Below are 27513 nucleotides of genomic sequence, written 5' to 3' on the forward strand. Positions count from 1 at the left end.
CTGCCATGACTTTGTTGGGTGATTTTGTGATTCACATTATAGTGACCTCGCCGGGTCACCTGTCTTTTGTATATGTTCAGCGGTGACCACGGCGAATCTGTTAGCTCCTCATCCGAATTTACCAACCAAAATTACTTGACTAGTGGATTCAAACGATGACTAAACCACTGCTGAGCATTACAGTCTCCAATGATATTGATTTCAGAACAATGACAAGGGTTTCGGCATGTGCCAGTCCTTTGTTCTCTTTTTTTTTTCGCGGAAGCAGCCAGAGCGGTCAACCCTGCGTCTCCGATCAGAAGGTGGCCTTATTGGGCCCACTGTCTTCCAAGTTCCAACAGCAGCCTAGGCGGGTTACTCGGTTTCAAACTCAGCTCCCGGGTCCCAACTCAGTTTCCAGCGTTTCTGGGCAGTGACTTCGACTGAGTATCAGCAGTGACCTGGGTCGGTCAGAGCACCCACACCGCGTCGGCTGGTCGGCTCAGACACGGCCCCGCGGTATCGCCGCCGTCCCAGCCGCGCCGGTAGCCGGTCGCGGCGGCGGCGGAGCGGCGGCGACGACACGCGGCGGTACCCGACCGCACGCGGTGCGCTAAAACCGGCCCGTGCGCCGCGCCGCGCCGGGAGAGCGGCGCGGCGCGGCGGAGGGCCTCCGAGCGCTGCAGAGCAGCCCCCCACGTGGGAACCTCCTCTGAGAAGACAGGCGGTCCTCCCGCACAGTATGATGAGACCCTGGACTGAGTGGGAGAGAAGAGACAGAGGGGAGGGGAGGGACACGTCTGGACTGCTGTCCTGGCTCAGTGGGTGGTTCGGTAGCGCTCGGACGCCTGTGCTGTTCGGAGTGTTGCTCAGTGTGCGTGTTTCAGCAGCCCTCACGCCGGTGTACAGAACACAAAGTGACGTCATCAGTGACCTGCAATGGCGTGTGACGTCATCACGCGGTGACCTGGCCTGAGGTGTGTGTGTGGGGGCGACGGGTGGTTGTGAATCATTCATCCTCGTCCGACGGATGATAGGGCAAGTAGTCGCTTGCGCTATGAAGCCATAAGAGATTTTCTACTTGACATGATCTTGAGCATTGAATAAATATCTCAGAGGAAGAAATCCATTCAATATGTAACAATTCTATTATTGCGTTTCTTATCGTGTGTTAAACGTTACGACATAAGGGGCGGTTGAACAGCTCTTTATCCTTCTATGCTCAAAATCAAGTGGTGATAGAACAACTTTTTATATCTGGCCTTAGATCCACCTTTTGAATTGCCTGAGTGATACCTATATGTTGAAGTTCATCTGTTGATGCTTGCCCATACGCTAGGTAGGTGTATATTTGTTGTTGTTGTTGTGTGTGTGTGTGTGTGTGTTTTTTTTTTTTGTAAAACATTGGCATTGAAGTGAGACAGGAACGTTTTTCACCAATTCAGTTCCAGTAATTCCAAACCTAGTGTTGGGGATGGTTTCAGACACAGACTTCTCTATATAGAGAAGTCTGTGTTCAGACTTCTCTATGTATATAGAGAAGTCTGTGTTTCAGACAATTATAGTTCCTGAATGGTAACATGATGAATCTGGAGTCATCCCAAGTCATCTGTATTCAATTAATTTTCATATTGTCAATCACCAAAATTATTAGTCAATATCGATATTCAACATTTTGTCGCTAAAGAGAAAACTCAGCTTCTTATTCGTATAATATTTTGCATGTTGCATGTAGGATTCGATGAAAAATCGTTCGAATGTCATGATTTCATGTGGCCTTTTACATCCGTGACCTAATCCGAGCAATTTTGTTAACCAAGAGATGCAGGTGGATACCCATGATGTCAGATGGTAAGCAAACTTTCGGCTCTATACGACCTATTGTCAGCTTAGCGTGAATCACAAAACTCGGGTGGGGGAAGGGATATCAACAGCAATTTTGACCGGACGACAGAGAGTGACTATAGGCTATAGAAATTCACATAAGCCGGTATGACTATTACGACCGGCTAACAATCACAAGTAGGTATTTGAAAGGATCATATAAGCAGCTTAATTTAGGCATGACCTCTCATAAATAACTATCACGCATTACATTTTGTATTTGCGAAAGATTCGATATTTTTTTTATTATACAGGTTGTGGCGGTATAGCACAACTAATGAATTTTCGTAGGCTTTTAATGAATAGGCATAGCTTTGATTTTATTTATCAAGCCGACCTTCAGTCTCAATTGCGTTTGCTTGAAAAGCGAGCCAGCACAGTCTTCTCGATGGCGCTGTAACCACGCCACATGTGACCGACAGTTGATCCACTCTGCTCTCTGTTTATTGGTGCCTCATTCGGGCAGTGTGGGTGCTGATGTAACGTCAGTTGCAGCGAGGTGCCCGGGTGATTTCAGCTCCTCTCAGATGTGATTGCAGCTCCTCCCAGGGGTGTTTATTACAGCTGCACGTGTGGTCGGGTGTCTGGTTGGTGTACTATGGCTTTACGGCTTTTACGCTGCAGAATATTTACCTGGTGTTACTTATCCATTATGGGATACCATCTTTTATTCATAGTTTTTTTTAGAGAGAGAGAAAGAGAGAGAGAGAGAGAGAGAGAGAGAGAGAGAGAGAGAGAGAGGGAGAGAGTTTCGGTCTTTTTCTTACATTTTGCAATCTCAACGTTGGATCATTTTTAGGTATTCGAGACTCGAGTATCACTTTTACTTCATTATCCCGCTGAAGATGGACGCAGGTGAAAACACGACACTAAAATCTTATTAGCCGTTTTCACGACGGCCATCTGGTACACATCTGGTGCACATTTGGTGCAGATCAGGTGCAGATTTGGTCAAATCAGGTTCAGTGTCTCTTACTAGCTATCAGCTAGGGTTGCACTAATTGCTTATATGCCTGCTTTGTCATATTATCAGAGAGTATCATCGCTGAAAACACTGAACTAAATTCATAAAATACAGATATTTGCTGTAAAAGAGATTAGGTGCAGATTTGGTCAAATTAGGTGCACTCGCCGGATAGCCCGTCGTATAAACGGCCATTATATGCCCGACATCTGTCAAAAATCGTTATCACATTTTCTATGCATTAGACATTAAAAAATTACTTCAATTTTTTGGTGAAATTTTGTGACCTGCCCTTACCTTTGGTCAGACATTTGGTCTGACTTGTAACGTTATCAGTGACACCCAGGTCAGTGAACTTAGTTTTGCTGCACATATTCTTCGATGACATATTCCTGAGTTGAGGGAAAATGGGATACCTATAATAGTTTTTGGGAAAGAAGGAGCTCATAAGTAGTGCCACTCAACTCACTCGCGCTATGAAAAAAAACCTGTACGTTACGGGAAACTCCGTCATTTGCCGTCTCGGCGTGGAGTCAAAATTGGAAGAAAAAAATATTATTATTAGAAGGATGAATAACCTGTTGCTCATTTCTATCAGAAATAGAAAAAATAAACCAATATATATTCGGGCGTGGCCCTTCTTCAGTGGTACAAGATCACAATAAAACAAGAGAGACGTATGTACGACATACGTCTCTCTTGTTTTATTGTGATCTTGTACCACTGAAGAAGGGCCACGCCCGAATATATATTGGTTTATTTTTTCTATTTCTGATAGAAATGAGCAACAGGTTATTCATCCTTCTAATAATCTTATTAACAATGCTCAGCTCAACGTTCAAATACCTGAAAAAAATATTATGCAGAGTTTTAAGAAATGATAGACGTTTTAGCCCAAGGAACTGCTTGCTTTTACCAAGTTTGCCGACCTTTCCATACCAGGCACATCCATTCAATGGTGCTTGTATTTTACAGTCAATCGTGACACTTGGATAAATAATTGCTGACACTTGTTGACTGACCATATAAATGCTGACAAAAAAAAATCGTGACACTTGGCTCAGCAAATGGCAACATTAATTAAATCTACCTTGTTTTCATCGAGCATCCAAAAATATTTCGGGGCAACAGCGGTGATCACGAACGCAAATGCCTCATGACACACGAATCTCTTTGGGAGGTAGCTTCGGCAGCCGCTGTTTGTCCCTTCTAGTACGCTCTCTTAGGGGCAGCCCCGGAGTAGCCTAGTACCTCTGGCGCGGGGAAGCGGTGCCGACGGCCTCAGCGGCCGGCGAGGTGGGCGTTCTCTCCCGGTGTATCATAGCCGAACAGCGGATCACCGAGCCCTGCGCCGAGACACGGTGGTTCCTCCAGCTGGAAGACCGGCTGACGGAGGCGGGCGTCCTCGAGCCGGAGCCCAGGGCCGGGGTGGGTGCCGAGGGCGCCACGGTGCGCACCGAGGACGGCGAGGTGGTGGACGGCGGCGAGCCGGCCCGACTGGCGGCGTACTGGTGCACGTGGCCGGTGACCGACTCGGAGTCGGCCTGGATGGCCGCCTGTCGGCTCAGCCGGCGGCCCCAGTCGCTGTCCAGCGACAGAGAGCCGCCCGTCCTGACGGTCAGAACAGAAACAGCTTCAGTCAGGAAGCTCAGTCAGACGCATGTCGGTACGATATCCGTCTTTTTTTGGAGAGTGACAAACTGGTCTCTGCGACCCAACGCAGTGAAAACGCAGAAACCGAAGACTTCTTACTTGTTTCATTTTGTATTTTGTAGCTTCTCTTTTATGATTTCACTATCATCTTAGCCAGATAGTAACATTAAAAGTAACATCTTGATGCTGTTTTGCCCGGTTTTACGGCTTTCGCATAGTGAACATTACAAAATGCAAAATCATCTTTGGGGAAATCATTTTCCTACATCATTACCAGAGCACAAATCACGCCCACGGCTCAATATATGCAACAACATATGTATAGGATCCTCACTCGAGTGAAGCGGCCGCCCAGTTGCGCAGTGACTTGGTGATGATGACGCCGTCATCCCGGTCCTCGCTGATAGAGCTGCGTATCAAACGGCGCACACCGCCGCCCGGGTGGGAGTTTCTGGCCTCCATCAGAATCTGAGCGATAGAAATGAAATGAACTGTGTGCTTTGGAGCGTAATCTTACGTTGAATTGTCATGTTTGAGGGAGCATTTCCTTCACGCAATTATCAACAGCCACACTTCATAAATGAATCATTTGGAAATAAATTCCATGTCATCGCAGCATATGGCAATCGAGTGCGATATTTATTTGCATGCATATCACATGTATCGGCTGTCGGCATAGCCACTTCGAGCCTTTTCCTCCGGATTTGTCTACCCTGTGTCTCTCTCCGTACCTGCCCTGTTTGTAATCATTCACCGCACTAACCTCATCCTCTTCAGTGAGTGAGTCGGACGTCTCCACGCTGAACGAGGGCTGCGCGTTCTCCAGCTGAGGCGGCAGCGACATGGGCGAGTACCGGCTTGCCGAGAGACTGCTCGGCACTCGGAGCTCCATCTGGGAGCACGCCCCGCGCACCCCGCGGGTGCCCAGCATCGAGGCCGTCATCGAGCTGGGGTCCACCACCTGAGGCAGAGGATAAGGAGCACAAGGAGCTGAGGAGTTACATGAGCCAGCTAAATTTCTGCTGCAGCTGTCAATATTTTCGTGGAGCATGATTCGTTGATTGTTGGCTGTTGCTCCGCCCAACAGGTTACTATCCTATTTTACCTTTTAAATAACCATTCTTACTAATTCCAAAATGGGATTTTAAAATGAAAGAGTTCCGAGAAACGCTGATGATTTGTTGCATCACAGTCTGACCTGAAGAACTGCCTGCAGCAGCTTTGGAGTTGAAGGTCGCCTCTTGATTATGACATCATCGTCTTCTTCAACATGTTTTCCCTTGTCCATGGCTTCATTTTTCTTTATCAGAGTTCTAGAAATGTGAATAGAATTGTTTGTCTGTTGTTGGCGAAAAAACATTAGGTATATATGCATAGCCAGCAGATATTTCTTCTAGCAAATATTATTACTGTTAGTCGATCTGAGCACACCACATCTGGCCAGACTTACTTCGCTCGCTTCCTTAGAAGTTCCTGTGCGTCGGGGTAGTATCTCATAGACTCCTGAAGATCAGTTTTGTTTAGAGCAAACAACGTGGAGTATCCACGAGACCTGCAAGAGAGCAAGTGCAAGTCAACTTACGCTATTCCCTAGTAAGCGGTGCAACTAAAACGCGTAAAAAGTATCGTGACATAATACTGCCATCCTAAATCAATAACGAGACTTCAAGTAACGTCCATCCTCCCCTGACCTGACGTCTGCGGTGCGCCGGCTGAGTCCGTCCAGTCCCAGCAGACTGATTTCTCCGAACACGCTGCCCTGGTGCAGGGTGGCCAGCACGGTTCGGCCAGACATCACCATCACGTGGCCCGACTTGACGATATACATCTCCCGACCGACCTCGCCCTGTAGGCAGAGAGGAATCGTCACACAGACCGCCTCAGTTAGACGGTGGTAGATGGTGGAGGGGTCTCAGAGAGCGGGATATAGCACCGGGCGAGCGGGCGAGATATGCGGCGCAGTATTCCAGGCGCGGCAGGCGGTTAGACTGCGCCGCCGTATACTGGTGCCCACCGGTACAGTCTAACTCGCAGGCATCTTTTGCCGGGAGCTCTCACGGCGCCAGTTATAGAAAGAACAATTTTGATTTGGGGCTGAGCTACAACTACCAAGTCAAGAAAATGTTTAACCCTCGAGGGGGGGCGGGTGCCGCCCCCCCCCATAGGTTTTTTTTCGCGATAGCTCCGAACACGCTGGCGATAGAGAGCTGAAACTTGGCATACCTGACCTTTGATTCAAGCCGGATCTTTTGACACCAACCGCATTTTTTGGTTAGGTCAGGTCACTGACCTATGACGTCATAAGTGAACCTCTGCACGGTCTTCAGATGTCGCAACTTCGCAACGCCCTCACTGCCAAAGGAGATGTCACAGGGAAATGAAACTTGCAGGATCTAGTATCCATTATGAGTTTCACAACTTGTATATCTCGGATTTTTCCTAAAGGTCATATGAGGTCAGGTCATTTTCGTGACCTTAGTCAATGGGGAAAAATGAAAACTGCTATTCTGGCGCCGGGAACGATCTCCAACTATCTCTAGCACACAGAATCGTGATTTGATGCACTCCTTGCAAGGTTAGCTGCGTCATTTTTGCAATGTTGACCTTGCGTGACGTCATTTATGACGTCATCAAGGTCATATTAGTTTTTCGTCAATAACTCTTGATCAAATTGAGCTAGCGAGTCAGGAAAGCCACCAATGGACTCAGGAAGACCTGCCGAATCGAATGATATGCGACATGACCTCTTTCGACCAAGTTCGTGACCTGGGGGTGCTGACCTGAACTTGAACTGAGGTCAACACTCAACACCCTAAGTTGACCTGACCCGAACAAAAAGTATATCATTCGACGCGCCTGAGCGAGGCGAACACGATGCTGCCAAAATTGCGGCCCTGCGCCGTTTTTTTGCGAAGCTATTCACCAAAAACTGAACCGTACCTTTGGGCACTTGACCTGACCTCAGAGGTCACCGGTTGACCTAGGACCTTAAAACCGGGTACCAATCTCTGCGTCTCGTAACGGCGCACACGCTCGTTTTTTCCGCGACGCGCTAGCTCCACCAGGGGCGAAACGGCGAGGGGGGATCGTACCCGCCCCCCCCCTTGGCCGGCGCGTATGTAGAAAACCAATAGGTCCGGCGAGGGTTAAATCGGCATTAGAACCGCTAATCGTACTTCTGAGAGTATAAAACATGTGAAAATGCAATACGTATTACGCATGTCTCACCTTTTTGCAGACATAATCGCCGGGAAGAAAGTTGATCGGTTTCAGTTTGAGCACTAGGTCGCGCAGAAGTGCTTCGTCGCAGTTCTGGAAGAGATGCACCTTCTTTAGAGTGTCAGAGTGGACCGACAGAGCTATGTCCGTCTGCATCTTGTGTGGCAGCACCTCCAAGGCCTTGAGCTCGTCTGTGGAAAAAATAGTGAATGTGTGTAGCTGTATCAAACGCGTTCATCTTGAAAATTGACAGAAAAGAAACTTAGATAAGCATTCGCAAATCAGCTTAACTTCATAGATATATGTGAGTTTTTTTAATCAATCTATACACAATGAAATTTCATTTTCCTGTAAGTGCTTAAAAAACATAAAAACCTGTCCTACTTTAACTTTAAGCAAAAGTATTAAGCATATTCATGATAGGCTACTTATGAGCCCATAATTCCAACAGCCTTCCTTGTGCTGACTCAACCGCGCACCGAGTGACTTCTGCTGCCTCCAGGTGTAGTGCATCCAGGTCCTGACGCGCTGCTGCAGCTCCGGCGGCAGGTTCAGGTGCTGCATGTAGTGGATGGTGCTGTCCATGATCTGGCGGAACTCATCCTGCGACCGCGTGATCTTGGCCACGATGTCACGAATCTGGCGCAGTGGTGACGGGTGATGATACAGAAAATGTCATAGCATCAATGACAATTATTGGCATGCATAGACTAGATATACTAAATATGCGACTAAATAAGGTCATGCTAAATATACGTTGTAGTCAGTTCAAATGAATTCGTTGCATTAACATTTTACAATTTTGTGCCCTGTTACAGTTTTAAATCATGGCTTGCCTTCGCAGTGTGATTTTCTTGTTCCCACAGTGACAATACTGGCTTCGGCAGCCCCTCGAGACCTTTCTTTTCAGGGATGAGGGATCATTCATTAACTACAGTGAGCATTGCAATGACGTCATCTCTCACCTGGCCAATAAGCAGGGCGAATACAAACACTCCCATCAGCCAGCTTCCCGTCATGAACACGTATTCAAACTCATTGGTAGGCTTCGGGTTCTTCCCGATCGAGGTGGCCGTCTTTGTTGCAAAGTAGAAACAGCGCACATACCTGGAAAAATCGAGACTGAAACTCTCGACATATCAGTAGACTAGACAGCAAACAGCCCTCAGCTGAGTTGAATCGTCTTTAATAGCTATTTAATTCCCACTAATCAATAATTATAACAAATGTGGCTCTTTCTAGCAGATCACTGACGGATTTCCGACGCCGTCGAACACCCAGCCGTTGGTGGCGATGCCTTCCCAGACGCTGACGGCGTAGTAGGCGCACGCGTTGACGTGAATCAACAGCAGCATGTAGATGACGGTGCGGATGGTGCGCACGTAGTGTGGCATCGCCAGCAGCGCGTCCACCCGGTCCATGAACTTCCAGTACGTCTGGATCTGGTGATACAGCGGCGGGCATCTCGTGTCGGGAGAACGGTGTGCGAGTCGCTGTTTTATGTTGGTGAAGTAAAAGCAACACAAAACGACAATAATATGGCTGGTATACTTCATTTTTAGTATGACTACTATGCCTACAAACGAGTTATAAATGCATTTCATTTACATTTTTCTTAATAAATTTAGTCCCAACCTATTAAATGGAAGTATTCACAAGGCCAGAGGACACAACACAAGGACGCGATGACAGAGGCATTATTGGTAATACCGTATTCGCTTCGCTTTGACTTGCACGCACTCACCTTCAAAAGTCTGTTGAGACGCAGCAGAGGCTGGTGACCGTAGGAAAAGTAGAATATGTCGAACGGAACCAGAGAAAGAACGTCCAACTGAAAAATAACCGTTATTTTCATCTCTAACTTGCTTCTAAGCGTAGCTTAGATAAAATGGACATCATATTCAAATAAAACAATGCCGATACGTTTTGGTGAACCTGGCTGTCAAGATCACACAACGAGACATTCAACCAGATCTCCTACGATCAGACATACGAAGAATATCGGCTGTGACGCGTAGTGCTGCCTGATCTCCGGAGGATTCTTCACCCAGAAGCCGTTCCTCACGAACATAACCCGTGACTTGAATAGGATGATATCCAGCAGGTACAGCAAGTCTCCCATGTAGTCAAATGTGTACCAGTACTTGGACGTCTCTGAAAGCCGGCATTCTTAGTTCAGTGGCTGTTTACAAAATAAATGCAATGTTTGTTTGTACTTAACTCTCTTCGACAGCAATCGGGGAAAATTAAAAGATGAAATGCACTTTTACAAGATGTTGGACGAATCTGTGCCGACCTAAAAACATATGATCTGAATTTTCACAAAGACTAAATATTTTATCTTAACCTCGTTGTCAGTGCTCCCTTAAATTCACCTCGTAGCATACGGCAGCACTGCAATAAAGTTCACGCAGAGCCAACTCCCGTATTTCTTCAGGAATACTAAGAATAGAAGTTTACCTGGCGTGTGAAACGGAAACGCAGCGCGTAGCGGAATAGCCCAGCTGTTGTAGGTGAAAAACGCTGATATAATGGACAACCAGATCAGGTACAACACTCCTGGAACACAATCAAATTAAAATCTGAGCCAACACACTCTGTCTAATTTGACTTTTGAATGGCTTATTTTGACAATGTGTTACTTACTATCTACAATTGTTGTGACTTGTGGGCAATACACAGCAGCCCGACTGCTTTTTATTTTTGTGCTCTGATGGCGCGTTTGACCCGACAGAACATACATACAGCCCTCACCCTGCGGGTTGATGGCTCTGTTGAAGCGGTAGAACACACACAGCCCTCACCCTGCGGGTTGATGGCGCGGTTGACACAGTAGTCTCTGAAGCAGACGAACGGGGCGCAGCAGCTGACCGTCCGTTTGGTGGTCGGTGTCGGAGGCTCCAGATACTCCCCGGGAGGCGGCGGGCCTGTGTCGGGACCGGAGGGCAGGCTCTCCACGGGTTGGGGCACCTGCAGAGTGGGAGGCTCCACCGTGTCCTCGTCTGAAGGGCAGGGGGACTGTTAGCGAGCGGAGAGCTGGCAAGGCTGAGAGCATGCACAGTCTAGGTGCGGCTGTTGAGGTATGCAATGTGGCTAAAACTTGCGGTGGCAATTTATGTTATGTGAGCTCTTTATCTCCAGCGTCATGAAATATAGGATGAGTGATTGAGACATTGTGTCTAGTCATTAACTTTACTTTTTATGCATGTGTTGATTACATCTAAATGTTGAATCTCGTGACTATCACACGTATGACCAAGTTTCGTTCAGACTAACCCTGACTCTCGTCGTCGAACGAGGAGCTGGGTGACTCCTGGAGCGCCGACTTGACTCGGTTGGTGCGCATCGTGAACCGTCGCACCAGATTGCGTACCTGATCAGCAACAACGGTCTGCATGGTGGAGCCGACAGAGCCCACCGCCGGCCTGCACAGAATCACAGGTCACAGGTTATAGGGTCACAGAGCCACAGGTCAGAGGTCACAGGGCCACATGTCACAGGCTGTAGGGTCATAGAGCCACGGATCACAGAATACAGGATCTTAGAGCCACATTTCACATATTCTATGATGTTTGACAATGAAATAAAGACAGATGGCAAAAATACAATCAAGACCGCCACTCACCGTCCCCCGACGCGTATTCGTGGCACGAACAAACTGGAGTTGTCGCCGATGGGCGGTGGCTCTGTAGGTCCCGTGCTCATGTAGCCAGAGCTCCAACCACCAACTGCCGCAGAAAGGTGCATAGGTTACAAATTAGAGGTCACAGGTAAAGATATGAGGTAAGAAGTCACGTGTCAAAAAAAAAACATAAGGCAGAGGCTGCGGGTCAGTGCTTGAATTTAGCATGTTAAAGTTCAGAGGTAAAGCGCAATAAGCTCATCCACCGATCGGATATAACTAACACGATCCCATATGGCATGTAAAAAACCATGCACGGTTAGTCGAAGATAAATGAAGTCCAACAAACACTATGAAGAGATTAGATAGGATTTTGACTTCAACGAAGAGCTCAGAAGAACAGCGGCTTTTGTTTTGTTCTGATGCATCGCGTCTCATAACAGCTCGAAATAAACGTGTTTCGTAATGGTTGCAACATTATCTTACATAAACAGCAACGATATGAGTTTTACGTGTATCATCACTTGATAAATAACAAGGCAGATAATTGGCCAGCCTGCATTTGAAAACATTTTATTGAATTGCAAATTTCCGACGTTTGTAGCATAATGCAGCGAGCTTGCATAATAGCCCTTAATTCATGCGCGGTTGGTGTCAGAGAAAACACCAGTCACTGACGACTTAAAAGCTGCGTGAGTGCCTCACGTATTAGAGATAAGATTCACTGATAGTTGAAGGTGATATTGAACAAGATGCTGTAATTGGAGGGCGGCGTGGCGGCATTGAAACGCTCCGACTCACCCTGGTTGGCCAGCGGCGGCGAGACGCACTCATCGTCCAGGCTGAAGGTGGGGCTGTCCATGCCGCCGGTGGGCCACTCGTCGTCGGCCTCGTCGGCCAGGAAGGCGTCGTTGACCCGGCTGTGTAGGCTCTGCATGGCGTCCCCGGTCACCACGATGGACGGACGCATCAGAGCGAGCGGCGACGGAGCGGGCGGTGGACGGTGGACGCTGGAAGGTCGAAGATGGTGGACTCAAGGCTAGGACAGATTAGAGATAAGATATTAGGAACTTAGCGTATAACTGAAGGAAACATCTGTGGTACCTTTGGTAGCACGCATTTATTTCAAATTTGCGAATCAATACCGATCCAACACTTGTGTAGATGACGTTGCTTTCATGTTCTTATCTTCTGTCATGAATGGTCCGATGTGTCCCCTGCTTCTGTAACACACAATGCATAGCACAAGTTGACACACATCGATTTTTGAAGGCTCGAGTGGTAATGAGGCACACAAAAACATACGAAGGTCGTAAATGGCAGATAAATTTGCTCATTCTCATTCATGGAATCGAGATTCCTAAAGCATTTTTTTTCTTGTTTAAAGTAGAAATGACAGTAAGCTGAACTTATCAACGCCAATATGAAATGTTTCATGCCAATTGTCGTTTTCGAAACGCAGTGCTTTCGATTCATGAATAAAGCCTTTTTGGAAGGATATAGAAGTCTTTCGTCTCGATGTTAACACGATGGATAAATGACAGTAGTTACATTGCCAAAGTTGAATATAATAAATAGGCAAACGACAGTTTCGAGTGCATCTCATTACCAAGCTACTTGATGAATGAATTACCAGCTATTTGAGAGACTGCAGTCTAATTCCATACACAATTTCGGTGATATATAAACGACGCTCATTGTCTCTAATATGGTATAACCATTTGATTTACCAGAAACGGCCAATCCCTCAATATCACTTTGAAACCATCTCGAAGCAAATCAAGCACCCATAACCATTATTTTTTTTCGTGATTACACATTCAATGGAATCGGAGACCGACATTAATCCCCGAGAATTGGATTCAATTTACATCGATTCCACATATCAGGCTGGGTCATTTTTCGGCTCATTGGCGGTAGTGTATTAGGTCGACTATCGTAGCTGGTGCAATCAATAGGGCCGTGATGGGGACGCTCCATGGCGTGCTGGCTGAACGGAACGACGCAGAAATCGAGCACGCATCCAGCGATCACGCTCGTATGGTCATCCAGTGATGTGGCGTGATGACCCATTCACGGACAGATTAGGACAGGAGTCAGGAGAGCAGAAATAGCTGAAACACTGGACGAATTCTATGGCGACTAAGTGATGCGGACGTTTGCGAGACATTCAGCAAAGTAAACGTTAACCATTTTCACCAACCCGCTTTTTATATCTGATTGATTTTTTATATTGACGTTTTATGCGTGACTTAGAGGCAAATCAGCTTTATGACCCTACAGTTTAAAAGCAATAAGGGTAAATGAAAATCTTCATGTGTTTTCGACAACTTTTGAGAGACACGCTAGAGCGATATTACCAGTTAAACACCTGCCATGTGCTAGGTTCAGTGATCCGGCTCATCTGATTGCAAGATAATCTTTCATAGCGAGATTAGTTCTTGACCTCAGGTCACATGTGATGCTTGTAAAATCGATGCCACGGTGAATGTTTGCATGTTAAGTTATAAAAAAATACACACACACAAAGACGTCAATTTTACAATGCCAGTAGTGCAGGTGAAATATTTGAAACGAGGTGAAATCTGAAGACATATCAGTGAAAAACGAAACTGTGAATGAATGTACATACCTCCACGCGATGCTGTAGCTTTTAACAAGTTAGAGAATACGAGTATGTCTGAATATTGAATGAGGGAACATCGGAAAAAAATTAACCTCTCGGCAACCAGCAATAGCCTCATTATTGAAATGAGCAAAGTGATCTCTTCCCTCCTGAAAGTGCTTGAGAGCTTTCGGTTCTTCTCTCTCTCTCAGTTCTTTAGATAATCGGGTTTGACCATGAAGCCCTTCCCAAGCATGGAATACCTAATTGGTTGGCATTCCCCTCCCGGGCTTGAGTCACACTGACAAACAAAATGTATTTGAGAGGAATTATTCCCATGATCACTTAAATGGAGTAATTTTCTTAGATAAAACCAAAGTTCAATGGTTTTACTTGCAAAGGGCAAAAGCCAAAAACTTCGAAAATATACAATTTTTGCATAAATGGGTTTTCTACAAGACCTTTTGAAGTAAGCCTTGCACGAGCTTACTTGCACCGGTATCGTGTTCCTCTCGTCAAGACGCGTCGAATGGACTATACTTTGAATTTGAAAGGCCAGCTTGAAATTTGACCTCAGGTCAAGGTCATGACCTGACCGGAAAAGGTCGCGTTGCCATCAGTCGATCTGTATCATCGAGCTGAACACATCTAAGTGTTTTCATCGCTCTGGCATGCCTGATATATCAAAACTTATTAGCGAAAAACTGTTGCATACCATTCGTGACCTGAGAGGGCTCCAATTAACCAGGGGTCACGGGTGCCATTTGCTGGCTCAGTGTGTCATGTTTACATGTACGTACCTCGGTGTTTGAGAGTGTTCGGAATAACCTTCGTCCAAAAGAGACGCCTTTCAATTTCCTCCCGTTGACGTAGGTATAATATATATCGCAGAATCGACTGGTTACATAATCGAATTCTGCCAGTTGCAGAATCGACTGCGGTGCAGCATAGACTCGGGGGTAGTTCACCCCCTCCTCCACAGGTCGCGAGCTAAGGCATCGTTGAACCAAATGATTGCTGGTTTCACACAAAATAATGAAAGCAAAGCAAACCAGAAAATAACTAAGTAAAAACCTGAATTACCAATTGGACACATGAAACACCACGTATCTTATTTATGCAGCCTTCTGGTAACAAAATATGTCCCACAAAGTTTCCAACAGGTTCGAAATCTAACACCCTCGAATCTCTACCCCCCCCCCCCACTTCTCGCCGTCCCGATCTCACCTGTTGCCCGGCTGCCCGCCGGCCGCGCTCTATCGACGTCCCTCTCTCAGCGAGACAGCTCATCCGGCTGACTGGTGACGCCCGTCTCCCCGGCAACCGGGTCACAACAGAGACCGCCGCGGCGCCGGAGACGGCGGCGGGGCTCCGTGGCGACGGGATCAATCGTCGGACGAGCCCGGCTCGTCTCAGATCGGTATGACGCTATAATGGAGATTCCGGGCCGCTCTCAATGACTTTTCGAGGAGTGACTCAGCATAATATTATGTGTCACCGAGCCCTTATCGTAAAAAAATATTCAACATATATTAGCATTTAATGTTTCAAAGCAGCCTGAGATCAGATTAATTAATCGCATTATTTGATCAAATGTCCATACTTGGCACGCGCACGGACCTTGATGACCGTGCACGGACGGTGTCGGTTACGGGCACGTGTCATTTAGCAAGGAACTTGTTATTATGTGGCTACTGCATTCCACTGGCAAGCAAGCCTACTATTATCGTACCAAAAGTGTATTCGCTATTTTATACTAAATCATATTTGGATTTTAGACGTAAAATCGTCCGCAAAACATTCACTGCGCAGTGCATGTTTTGACAGATACTGCCCAATGGAAAAGTCCCTATACTGCCCAAAAGACATACCTACTGGCTAATGGCCAATCAGGACGGTTCCTGCTGCTGCAGCGCACTGTCGGTGGTCCGCACAGTCCAATAAAGAGCTTGCCCCCAACAAAACAAACAAGCCAAAGGATGTCCCGCTACCGTGTCCTTTCTTTCCGCCCATTGCCCGTGTCCGCTCCGTCCTCTTGAGCGTCGTCCACCGCTTCGCGACCGCAGTCAACCACGCGCGAGGTGATATTCCTTTCCTACCGATAGATGGCTCTATCACAAACGCCTGCAGTTATACTGTCCCGCAAGCCAGCTTAGTTCATGACACAGCCAGCAGATGTCTCATAATCGCAAAACAAATTTTTGCAGTGTTTTAAGGCATCTCGGGGTGCGAAATGAAAGAGAAATATCGCGCGAAAATAAAACTGACGCTCCTGTGACAGAGGGCGACGCACCGATTCTGGCGATGGTTGCGGATATCAATATTACGGACACGCCTAAGAGCTGGACTTTTTGATGACGTCTTCGGGTGACGTCATGTCGTGTGTGACGTTTCGTGAGCAGGTAAGGAAAAGTCACCACCGCTGGCGAACATTGGTGCGGTAAATGGCAAACATAAATGCTGCGCAGAAAAGACAAATGTGTAACTTCTCGTTCGGACGACAAATGTCAAGGCGAATTTGAGGCGAGTCAAGAAGTTCTTCATGCGATTGTTAGTTATCTGTCGTGCGATTTTAGTATGATTGTTATTAGCAGTTTGATTTGTGAAATGTATTATCAAAATCAATATTTATTGAACGCAGATTCGGTTTATTTTCAGATGTACCTAGGTACCCTTACACTTCACTCATCTCAAGCTGTTCAAACACCCTTGACAAAGTCGATTAAGATGAAACGTTGGGTATAATTTATACTGTGTTTTCTCTGCATTATTAACATTCATCATATTTACAATATAAGGGCCACATGCTTTTTACAGGGAGACATGTCAGACAGCCCAGTAGGATGAGGCTTCGTCAAGCGTCATTTTTAGCAAAGCTTTTCTTGCTTAAAATCCAGTCTGCAAAACATGGCAGGGCTTACACTTTGGCTTACACTTGACTCCCAGCTGTTGTGTCTTTGCTATGCGATGTTAAACATATAAAACATCTTACTATTCATGTATGCGCCATGACTCATGTAATCTTTTCACAGCCAAGACGCTCCTAAGGTACTGGGAATGTGGGGAGTGCAGCAGCATCAGTGCAGCACCGATGGTCGAATGCGATGGCTGCGATAAATGGTACCACTTCCGTGGTGTGGGACTGACTAAGGAGCCAGGTAAGCGCAAATGTTTTCTGTCTCAGTATTTTTGTTGCAGCTATAGTGATCAATGAAATATTTTCCGCACTGTTCAGCCAAACATGTATTTCAAACAATCTGCTTCCCAGCCAAGGGCGTCACCACGGGGGGGGGGGACGGAGGGGATCTCGTCCCCTCCACTTTTTAAAATTTTAACATTACGCCTATGGCGTTGCATGGAAAGAATCGACTTGAAATGGTCCTCGTCCCCTCCAAAATGGTCAATGTCCCCTCCAGTCGTCGCACCGTGGCGTCGCCCCTGTTCCCAACTACACAAATTTAGTCAAACAATGTGCCAATGTGGAATTTTCAGGTTCAGTTGAATGAAATAGGAACAATGATAATTGTAGATTACGTATACCTGCAAGAGAGGAAAACAGAATACATTGTATTGCTTGTCCTTCACCGATACTGTTATTTTTCCATTTCTAGAAACACCGACATGGCGGTGCAGGTGGTACTGCCTGGTGAGGCCGCGGTCTCTGGAATCGCCTGCAGACGAAGTCACCTGGCGTCCATCTGCACATCACTTGCAGCAGTGAGGCCTGCTGACAGCGTCTGGCAGTGTCGGCAACGTGCCAGACAGCTATCTGGAGTCCTGCTCACCGCAGGTCGCCGACAGGAGGGGCGACGCATCGTCTCCGAGGTCGCCTCAGCAGCAGTGAGACCCCACTGGCCGTCTTCTTAGGCTTCAACTAGATTGCGAACAACCTATGCTGAGACAACGCCCATGACGTGTGATCCGGTACCGCTACCGCACTGCGTGCCTGTGCCCGCCGTGAGCCGCTAGTGCATGGGTTCGACCATGAGAATATGTGTTTATGTTGCTTTTCCTATTGTTTATACGTTGAAGTGACGAATTATTTATTTTTCGCAAGCCTCCGCTGTCCGGTTGCCTGCAGCTCCATGCAACGCCAGCTGTACTGTTGTTTTAATGTTGTCTCTCCGCTCAGCTGTACTGTTGCCTCTCCGCTCATAACAACCTATGCTGAGACAACGCCCATGACGTGTGATCCGGTACCGCTACCGCACTGCGTGCCTGTGCCCGCCGTGAGCCGCTAGTGCATGGGTTCGACCATGAGAATATGTGTTTATGTTGCTTTTACTATTGTTTATACGTTGAAGTGACGAATTGTTTATTTTTCGCAAGCCTCCGCTGTCCGGTTGCCTGCAGCTCCATGCAACGCCAGCTGTACTGTTGTTTTGATGTTGTCTCTCCGCTCAGCTGTACTGTTGCCTCTCCGCTCATAACAACCTATGCTGAGACAACGCCCATGACGTGTGATCTGGTACCGCTACCGCACTGCGTGCCTGTGCCCGCCGTGAGCCGCTGGTGCATGGGTTCGACCATGAGAATATGTGTTTATGTTGCTTTTCCTATTGTTTATACGTTGAAGTGACGAATTATTTATTTTTCGCAAGCCTCCGCTGTCCGGTTGCCTGCAGCTCCATGCAACGCCAGCTGTACTGTTGTTTTAATGTTGTCTCTCCGCTCAGCTGTACTGTTGCCTCTCCGCTCATAACAACCTATGCTGAGACAACGCCCATGACGTGTGATCCGGTACCGCTACCGCACTGCGTGCCTGTGCCCGCCGTGAGCCGCTAGTGCATGGGTTCGACCATGAGAATATGTGTTTATGTTGCTTTTACTATTGTTTATACGTTGAAGTGACGAATTGTTTATTTTTCGCAAGCCTCCGCTGTCCGGTTGCCTGCAGCTCCATGCAACGCCAGCTGTACTGTTGTTTTGATGTTGTCTCTCCGCTCAGCTGTACTGTTGCCTCTCCGCTCATAACAACCTATGCTGAGACAACGCCCATGACGTGTGATCTGGTACCGCTACCGCACTGCGTGCCTGTGCCCGCCGTGAGCCGCTGGTGCATGGGTTCGACCATTAGAATATGTGTTTATGTTGCTTTTTATACTATTGTTTATACGTTGAAGTGACGAATTGTTTATTTTTCGCAAGCCTCCGCTGTCCGGTTGCCTGCAGCTCCATGCAACGCCAGCCGTACTGTTATTTTAATGTTGTCTCTCCGCTCAGCTGTACTGTTGCCTCTCCGCTCATATATGACACGCTCTATATGAATGGCACTACTGATTGTCACACCCACTGTCCGTATTGTCCGTAGTTGTGTCTACGCCCATGTTAATACAGCGTGCAGAATCCAGATTCTATTGAGGAGAGTTGAGCCAAGTCACCATAGGCTCGGGAAGAGAGCAACGTGGAGGCCCACTGCCCCTTCCCCGGCCCCCACTGGGGGCGCCAGCCACTCCAACTTTTGACTGGATGTCAAGAGCGTCGCCACGAGGGGAACGAGTCGCCGGCCAGCCAAGGTAGCCAACGGCGTATGAAGGTTGCTTGACCTCGAGGAAACTGAGATGGCACCAACGGAGGTTTTGTTAAGTAGGCGACCAAAATTCGAGCGGCAGCAACCTGGGCACCTTCACAGATAGCAGTGCCGCGTATCAGGGCGCCTTCGACGTTGAGCTGGGCGCCGATCATCGGGACGCCGGGGGAATATGACACAATATCCCCCGTAAATATGTGCCTCGGAAGGGAGACCCAACCATAAAACTGAAAGCTCGCCGTATTTTATCCACTATTTTTCGAGCAGGTCCATAGATTTCCGTCCTCAAAAGTGCGAGGATATTCCCCAGTGTTTGAGTTGGATGGGACTATAGACATAGTGGCGTTTACATCGACAGATTCCCATTGCCGGCTGTGGGAAACTACTGTCGGTGTAAACGCCATTCATATTTCCTGCGTCACCCCTGTGGGGACGCCCTTACTCCATGGTGCCGAGCTTATCAATTTGGATATCAATGGAATCAAAATCTCTTATCGATCGATGAAGAACTAAATTACTCCGACCCGGAGAGCGTCTTTGGAATCAAAGCAGTAGCACATGACGCAAGACTTCAGGCAAATAAATCCTTCTTGTCTGAAATAAAACATTTGTGTATTGATAAGCACGTTTTATAGGCAATGGTAGCAAGATTCTCCATGTATTTGGTTAAATTGATAATTTAGTAGCAGATACTTACCGTCGCATTTCGTTTTTTTTTAATTAATAATTTATATTGTCAGAACTAGCAACATGTCTCTTCACTCAACAATAATTACAAAAGTGAAAAAGAAATGATAAATTTCTTATATTTTGGTGAAACTAAAAATTAATTCAGCACACATTTTTTTTACAGCGTTGAAGTCCAGCTCCAAAGGACAGCTGACGATCGGAGCCGAGCAGGCTGTTTGGTACTTCTTCACTACTTCTTAGAAGTACCCGTTGGTACCGATCATGTCTCACATAATAAGCTATTGGAACAAAAACATCCATGTTTTTCTAATTATTCTCCTTTCACACTTTAAATAAATACTTTTGAAATGCATTTACTAATTAATTTTACAAAAACGGCTTGAAATTTTACAACGTCAATATACTTATTCCAATTTCCACCATCAAACCACCACTATATTACTTGCTTACAAAACCGTGCGCACAGTGCGCGCAGTTTTATGGTGACGTCAGAGGGTGCTTCCTCAGTGGCGCCCCCTGGCGGGGAACGCGTGCAAAAAGTCCAGCTCTTAGGCAAGGCCCTAAATACAAGGTTGCACGGACTAATTTCTACTAAACCTACCAGAATAGTTTCACGGTTGGATATTTTAATAAATATTCAATCAAAACTTCTTTATTATTTTCTCGTTATCATAAATAAGCAATTTTATAAATTGACTTTCAATTTGCTTGCCTTTTACTGGCAAAATAACTTTCTAGTATTGGGTCAACATAGTTGTGTAGCAGTAGGAACCATAACTGGCAAAACCCCTATGCCTACATACAGCAGAAAAGCAGCCACCAGGTGTCGCCACAGTCGCCACTTGGTCGCCACACAGATGTCGCGCGCGTCGCCAATCGCCACACTTCCGATTTCCATAAGGACGCATATGTACGATTATGTATTGGAAAGTCACCCTTAAGGATTACGCTTACATCCTTTGCTTATGAGGTCGGTGGTTGGAAATTGGGAGGGGCTCAGCTATTTTCGACCACGGATATGGCTTTATCACATGATGAGGAACATGCTGATAAGCGTTTTATGTGTCAAAACAGCACAAAAGTATTTTTAATCATTTTTCAAAAATAGCCGTTCTGCCGTATCTTTCAGTGCAAGGTGCCGTCGGTCAGTCCCGACGTGACGTCACGCAGGGAATTTGCCAGATTTTCCTACTAGACTTCGACACCCCCTGCTCTTAGGCATGTCCAATATTACGGGATGTATTTGATTGAAATTCAAGCGTGGTGATTATAGTCGATCGCTCACACGCCGCCTTCTACATTTTGTGGTACATATTCATACTGTTGTGCCTATGTGACATGTATACTTTGATGTGATTCCAAGCTTGAACTGGAACAGAACAAATGAAAACATCCAACCATGATTATTACTTTAGCTTTTCTTTAGTTAAATAGCCGGTATGTTGCAGAAATAAAGTTGTAGGTATCTATAGGTACAACAGAGGTCAATTGGTTAATGGTGATGAGCTTTGTTGGTCTGGTTACATGGCACTGAGATTGCACTTTCTTTGCTTCTCCAAAGTCATGCCATCCGCATCGGCTATCCAGAGTGGCTAGTTAGGTAGGTACCTACCATCACCTGCTCACTGCTGCATCCTTCTTCCAGCACGCTTGATGCAAGATGGAGTTCAAACAGTCACCATGGTCAGCTGAGCAGCGGCGGCAGTCAATGCGCGCCCGTGCCAAGGATGCGGAATCAGCCAAGGACCAGCCGCTGCAGATGTACCTGGTGCCGCCCACTGGTGATGTCACGCTGGAGGAGTTTGACGCGCTCGCTGCTGAGAGGCTCCAGGGTATGTTGGTCTTGGAGACAGGAGGATGTTGGTGGTGCTACTGGTGTCCGAGCTCCCTTACAACTCTGTGTGCCTATCCCATTGTGTGCTGGAGCCTCCATGCATTATTTTGGTCTTAGTTTTGTTTTGCTCCAGATTTTGACAAATTTGGAATTTCCCTCCCATTTTGATCAATTGTTTTTGCTTTTGTTTTATTTGGCTTTTTGCCTGTTTTGTTTTGTATAGTGATTTGGGTTTGAACCCATTACTGCTGGGCACTCAGCAGTTGTGTAGTTGTGTTACAGGCATTTATTTGATAAAATGCTCTTCATTTGGATCCCACCACATTTTACCAGTCATGAGTCAGGCATGTGTTTTCTGTCAGTGCCCTGTTCACGTTTGATTTACCGTCAGTTTTGCGGACATTCGAGCGTGCCGGTCACGTGGGGAAGCAGAAGTTCTCGGTGGAGTGGGAGGAGTTCATTCTGAGCGACCTGAAACGCCAAAAACTGAACGCCTACTACCAGCTGGTGAGATGGGGTCGTCTTTGGGTCACAATGGAATACGCTCTTCACTCCAAAGTTACCGGTCATCTATATCATGTTCTATACAGATTACAGTGATTTTCAATATCTGTCATCCCGCATGTTGTCACCAAACACTGTCTTCCATCTATCCATGCCATTTTAGCCTTGCTTCCCCCATGCCCATGTCTCTCACCTTCCGTGTTTTTTCCGCCCCCCAGTTGTCGCGGCGCGGTGACTCCTCGGCTGCGGCGGTGCTGTCGGCGGAGGCGTTGCGACGCGACCATATCTCGCACTTTATCCTGCGGCTGGCCTACTGTCGGACCGAGGAGCTCCGGGCCTGGTTCATCCAGCACGAGGTGGAGATGTTCCGACTCCGGTGAGTGGGTAACCCGTTTGACAGGGTATAGGGAATTAGTGGGGCGTAGTTCTTGATGTTAGAAGTATACAGAATGAAAAGTGGTTATGATTTTGCTATGTTTACTTAGTTGAGGTGCGAGGGTTCAGCGGTAGTTAATGATGAAGCTGGTTGGTCGTTACACACAAGGAACCGACAGCAGAGCCTTTCGTGAGTATTCATCGAGGTTATTTTTATCAATTTGTCTTTTTCAGTTTCCAATCTCAGAGGACGATGGATCCGGATGTCGGGAAGTTCCTCGCCGACAACGGGATTCACCTGAACGAGGTAACGGCGTTTCGGTAAAACAAATGCCTGACAGCGCTGGCTGTGGTATTCTGCATATGTTTCATTTCTGCACTCTATAGTCTGCTCTCTTGCCTCTCCCTCTGACCCCCTCTCCCCCTCTCTCCGGACAGGTGGAGGCGGCCGAGCGGGACCGTCTGCGCGAGCCGCTGGTGAACGGCACGGCGCGCGTCACGGCCGACACCCTGGAGCTGACCCAGTGGTACACGGTGCCGTTCGTGGAGGCCCTGGACCTGGTGCGCGGCCGGCGCGTGTTCCTCCGAGCCGGCATGGCCTACATCCCGGCACGGGATCTGGGGTCGATTGTGGCGGCCAAGTTCCGCGCCCATCTGCAGCACGCTCTGGCGGTGAGAGTTTCGGACGGGGAGGGTGGGTGGCGGGATGGTGGTGGCTTTTGGACGTGGCTGATGGTAAATGGAACTGCGGTTTGGATAGCGGTGAAATGAATTTCTCCCAGCTGCCGTTCGTTTATTATATTAGATGCTTTGTTCGACCCACAGGGGAGCACTGCCGCTTCAATCCTATTGGCCGTGGTGTCTAACGGTGGCGGCCATATTGCACAGACCAAGAACCGGCCGCCGCCTGTGTTGAGGAATAGGGAATTCGGGACCTCGATTTACGTTTGCGGCCGCCGCATCCGTTACGTTCAAGTTACGTAGATACGGAACCCGGCATCTTACGCAGAATTGAGTGGGGAAGACGATCGTATCTTCAGAATTCCTCAAATTCACTCGCCGGACCTACATTTGCCCCGGCCGAGGGGGTTGATTGAACCCACCTCGCTAATGCGCCGCTAATTTAAGTAGAATTAAGCGGCTAAGTGGTCGTATGCGGCAAAGTATAATGCAGAGTGACTGGTAGGAACCCGTTGTAAAGGTCTCAGGTCAACCGGTGACCTCTGAGGTCAGGTCAAGTGATCTAAGGCAAGGGTTCGGTTTTTGGTAAATAACTTCGCCAAAAATGGCCGTAGAGCCGCGATTTTGGCATCATCGTGTTCAGCTAGCCCAGGCGCATCGAATGATATACTTTTTGTTCTGGTCAGGTCAACTTAGGGTGTTGACCTCATGTCAAGGTCAGGTCAGCACCCCCAGGTCACGAAGTTGGTCGAAAGAGGTCATGTCGCATATCACTCGATTCGGCAGGTCTTCCTGAGTCCATTGGTGGCTTTCCCGACTCGCTAGCTCAATTTGATCGGGAGTTATTGAAGAAAAATTGTGACCCTTGTGACGTCACAAATGACGTCACGCAAGAGCAACAATGTAAATATGAAGCATAGAACTTTGCAAGGAGTGCATGAAATCATGATTCTATATGCTTGAGATAGTTTCAGATCATTCTCGGCGCCAGAATAGCAATTTTCATATTTCCCCATTGACTTATAAGGGTTTAACGTATTAGTTCCTTATATCTTAGGATTTTTTAGGATTTCATCTTGTTCTCCACTCAATTCTGCGTAAGATGCTGGGTTCCGTGTCCACATAGCTTGAACGTAACGGATGCAGCGACCGCAAACGTAAATCGAGGTCCCGAATTCCCTATTCCCCAACACAGGCGGCGGCCGCTTTCTGGTCTGCGCAGCATGGCGGCACCGTTGGACACCATCTGGCGGCCGATGCGCATTCCACATCATAGAGTTCAGTGGTTCGACCATACGGACGGATTTGTCGCTAAGTAGTTTGCTCTGTCCTTTTTCATTTAAACAGATTCAAATAATTTTAGTTATCCGACCGGACCTAAACATTGCTCACTCGCTTACGTACCAGCGCTGAGACCCGCTATGACGCCCCTCTTCTCCGTGCCTTCAGATGTCTCGCCGGCTGTTGCCCGAAGTCGAGGAGGACTCGCGGCTGAAGAGCATGCTAAACGACTTCGACAAGCGCTACACGGGCCGCGACTACTCCGCCAAGGGCGACGACAACACGGTGACGCCTGAAATGATCGACGACCTCAGTCGGCAGTCGTTCCCGCCCTGTATGCGCGAGCTGCACGAGCGACTGCGCGCCAACCACAAGCTCTTCCACGGCGGTCGGCAGCAGTACGGCCTGTTTCTGAAGGCCGTCGGTATGTCGCTGGATAACGCCATCATCTTCTGGAGGGAGGAGTTCACCAAGGTCATGGATAATGATAAGGTGAGAAATTGCGGTGTTGGTTACTTGTTATGTGTTTTTAAGGCATTGGTTATTGCGAGCTGGTACCTTGTGGCCTGAGATTAACGCCGCTGTCTCCATGCTTTCAGTTCCACAAGCAGTACCTGTACAACATTCGGCACAATTACGGACAGGAGGGCAAGCGCGCCAGCTACAGCGCCATGCCCTGCAGCAAGATCCTAATGTCGGGATCCAACGACTCTGGGTGTCCGTTCAAGCACTACGACCGAGACCATCTGGGAAAGATGCTCAGCGCCCACGGTATCGATAAGACCGGTAAGCTGGGGGAAAGAAGCGGTGCGGAGGGACGTGAAAAGGAATGAATGGTTGCATGGTGCATTGTGGACAGAACAGCGTATCAGTCGAGACATTGGAGAGGCTAGTCTTCTAGTTCTATGTTGTCAACCTGCTTGTGTTTTTTATCCTGACCTCTTTTCCGCAGGCTCTTCGGAGATTTTCGAGCTGACTGAGCGCTCGCAGCCTCAGCTGGCCTGTCAGAAGTACTGGGAGCTGGTGCACCGCACGCCGTTCGAGGGCGCCATGCAACACCCCAACCAGTACTATGAGGAGAGTAGGAAGACGTTCGGCGGACACCGCGCCAAGACCGACAGGGGTGAGTGGCGGTGGGGGATGGAGAGGGCCGGGTCATGCTTTTGCTGATGAGGCTGATAGGAGACATAAGGTAGCATTTCCACAAGAAAAGGCGTAATGCCTTTGCTTTGGTAATGCCTTCATGAGAGAGCGAGGATCACTATTTTGTTACCACAAAAGTAGTTCGTTAAATTTGGAGTCGAGTCGATATCAGCTCGTCCAGTCATCGGTAAAATAGATCAAATGGTATCAAAGAATCTTCAAAACATTCCCTACCCTGCCTCTGATCATGTAACTAAACTACCGCCCCATCCCCGCCCGCGTCAGGTCTGGACCGGAGTCACGTGATCCGCGCCTCGCTGCCGGCGAAGCCGTCGCCGTCGGGCGCCGCTGCTGCCAACACCTCTGCGACCCAGGCGGTCTGGGACGAGGACGGTGACGTGGAGATGAGCGAGGACCTGCTGCAGTCGCTGGAGGCTACTGGATGAGGTCGGTGAAACTGAACAGGGGACTCTGCGAGGCTGACTGATGCGGTACTTTGACGGGGAAGGGGTGTATTTAGTGATGTGATGATGCCGCGATTAGCGATGCGCGTGTGAGATGATCGAAGTGAGATGATTTGCGTTTGTAAACTGATTTGCGTTTGTAAACCTGTGACTGTCACTCAGTTCTAACCGCAAGGACAATAATAGTTCCAAAGAAGGATAAACCCCAAAGTGACGTTACGGCCGTTTCGATTGATCTGCGTGCATATTTGTTTCGTCATGCGATATGGTCTATTATTCGTCTGCTTCACTGCACCTGTGGTTGATATTCTGTTTTTATTCTTCAGATCGGCGCTGCATCTGCCTGTGAGGTTCATCTCCACCTGCGGCCGATCATGGATCGCCGACTCGTCCGCTGGTCATCATTCCCGTCGTGGACTACTACGAGCTGCCTTACCACACTCTGAGTTTTGCAGTTGCTGAATCAACCGTCCTGGGATGACCTGAGAAGTGAGAGATGTCGACTCATTGATAGCAGTTGTCAATACGCAATTGCTACGAAGGCTTGAGGTCACGTTCGCAGTTTGCTCATAAAATTGTCAGGTGTTTAATTGACAGGTATATTTTTACAGCCAAAGTTGTGGCATTGCGAAGGTTAGCTAGAGCGTGAACTACGGACGAACAGCACGAGAGCCCAGCCTCATTCCACTCAGAAGGGCAGACCAATATTACTGGGACAGGCGTCAGACACATATTCATGAAGTTATTCTCAAAGGCGCAACTCGGGCAGTTGGAAATGGTACATTTGTTAGAAGTCAGCAGACTTTTTGTCATGGTGTTCGATCGGCGTTCGAGTGTTTGACTGCTCGCTGTCGAATGTCTATGTTTATGTTTATTTGCTCATCACCAACAGGTACAGATAAAACCCGGTTACAGGTGAAGTCATGGATAAATATAAGATAAATCTGTCTGTCTGTCTTTATCTCTTAAATAAATCTGTCTGTCTTAAATCTGTCTGTCTTTACAATGTCTGTTGAATGTGTGCCTTTACAATGACCGTAATGATGGTGTAATGCATTCGTATAATACATGAGTAGGTATGCTTA

The 27513-nt window shown here is 47.6% G+C and overlaps 2 protein-coding genes across 4 annotated transcripts; one reads left to right on the forward strand and one right to left on the reverse strand.

Moving 5' to 3' along the window:
• Positions 1-799: 799 nt before the first annotated feature.
• LOC122370844 (DNA primase large subunit-like) lies at positions 800-27513 on the forward strand. 3 transcript variants are annotated; one of them, XM_043346792.1, is made up of 11 exons: positions 800-956; positions 21792-21978; positions 22372-22487; positions 22703-22860; positions 23094-23166; positions 23298-23531; positions 24990-25313; positions 25421-25607; positions 25774-25944; positions 26250-26411; positions 26755-27513. In XM_043346792.1, the coding sequence occupies exons 2-10, from the start codon at positions 21807-21809 to the stop codon at positions 26408-26410; spliced, it is 1596 nt and encodes a 531-aa protein (XP_043202727.1). In that variant the 5' UTR covers positions 800-956; positions 21792-21806; the 3' UTR covers position 26411; positions 26755-27513. The 3 variants fall into 3 exon arrangements, with proteins under 3 accessions (XP_043202727.1, XP_043202734.1, XP_043202743.1); XM_043346799.1 differs by lacking the exon at positions 800-956 and adding an exon at positions 21347-21453; XM_043346808.1 differs by lacking the exon at positions 800-956 and adding an exon at positions 21403-21583.
• LOC122370837 (cyclic nucleotide-gated cation channel beta-3-like) lies at positions 3774-15354 on the reverse strand. The gene is made up of 18 exons (XM_043346777.1): positions 15154-15354; positions 12123-12544; positions 11325-11427; positions 10976-11124; positions 10504-10701; positions 10160-10258; positions 9693-9853; positions 9444-9530; positions 8954-9141; positions 8665-8806; positions 8179-8338; positions 7709-7890; positions 6172-6326; positions 5931-6032; positions 5679-5793; positions 5244-5441; positions 4815-4948; positions 3774-4438 (listed from the first exon to the last, which is right to left on the reverse strand). Exons 2-18 carry the CDS (start codon positions 12289-12291, stop codon positions 4072-4074), a joined length of 2709 nt encoding a protein of 902 aa, XP_043202712.1. The 5' UTR covers positions 12292-12544; positions 15154-15354; the 3' UTR covers positions 3774-4071.

This window comes from Amphibalanus amphitrite, unplaced genomic scaffold, assembly GCF_019059575.1.
Source record: "Amphibalanus amphitrite isolate SeventyFive unplaced genomic scaffold, NRLGWU_Aamphi_draft 000035F_arrow, whole genome shotgun sequence".
In the NCBI taxonomy this organism is placed as follows: Eukaryota; Metazoa; Arthropoda; class Thecostraca; order Balanomorpha; family Balanidae; genus Amphibalanus; species Amphibalanus amphitrite.

What these genes read in the sequence shown, in the direction of transcription:
- LOC122370837 (XM_043346777.1), bottom strand. Translation starts at nt 12,291, where the DNA reads ATGCGTCCGTCCATCGTGGTGACCGGGGACGCCATGCAGAGCCTACAC. An exon ending in GTTTCCGTTTCACACGCCAG is followed by an intron (nt 9,854 to 10,159) that starts GTAAACTTCTAT and finishes GCCGGCTTTCAG; the next exon opens with AGACGTCCAAGTACTGGTAC. An exon ending in CACTCACTGAAGAGGATGAG is followed by an intron (nt 4,949 to 5,243) that starts GTTAGTGCGGTG and finishes TCTATCGCTCAG; the next exon opens with ATTCTGATGGAGGCCAGAAA.
- LOC122370844 (XM_043346792.1), top strand. Translation starts at nt 21,807, where the DNA reads ATGGAGTTCAAACAGTCACCATGGTCAGCTGAGCAGCGGCGGCAGTCA. An exon ending in ACGGGATTCACCTGAACGAG is followed by an intron (nt 23,167 to 23,297) that starts GTAACGGCGTTT and finishes CTCTCCGGACAG; the next exon opens with GTGGAGGCGGCCGAGCGGGA. An exon ending in ATCTGCAGCACGCTCTGGCG is followed by an intron (nt 23,532 to 24,989) that starts GTGAGAGTTTCG and finishes CCGTGCCTTCAG; the next exon opens with ATGTCTCGCCGGCTGTTGCC.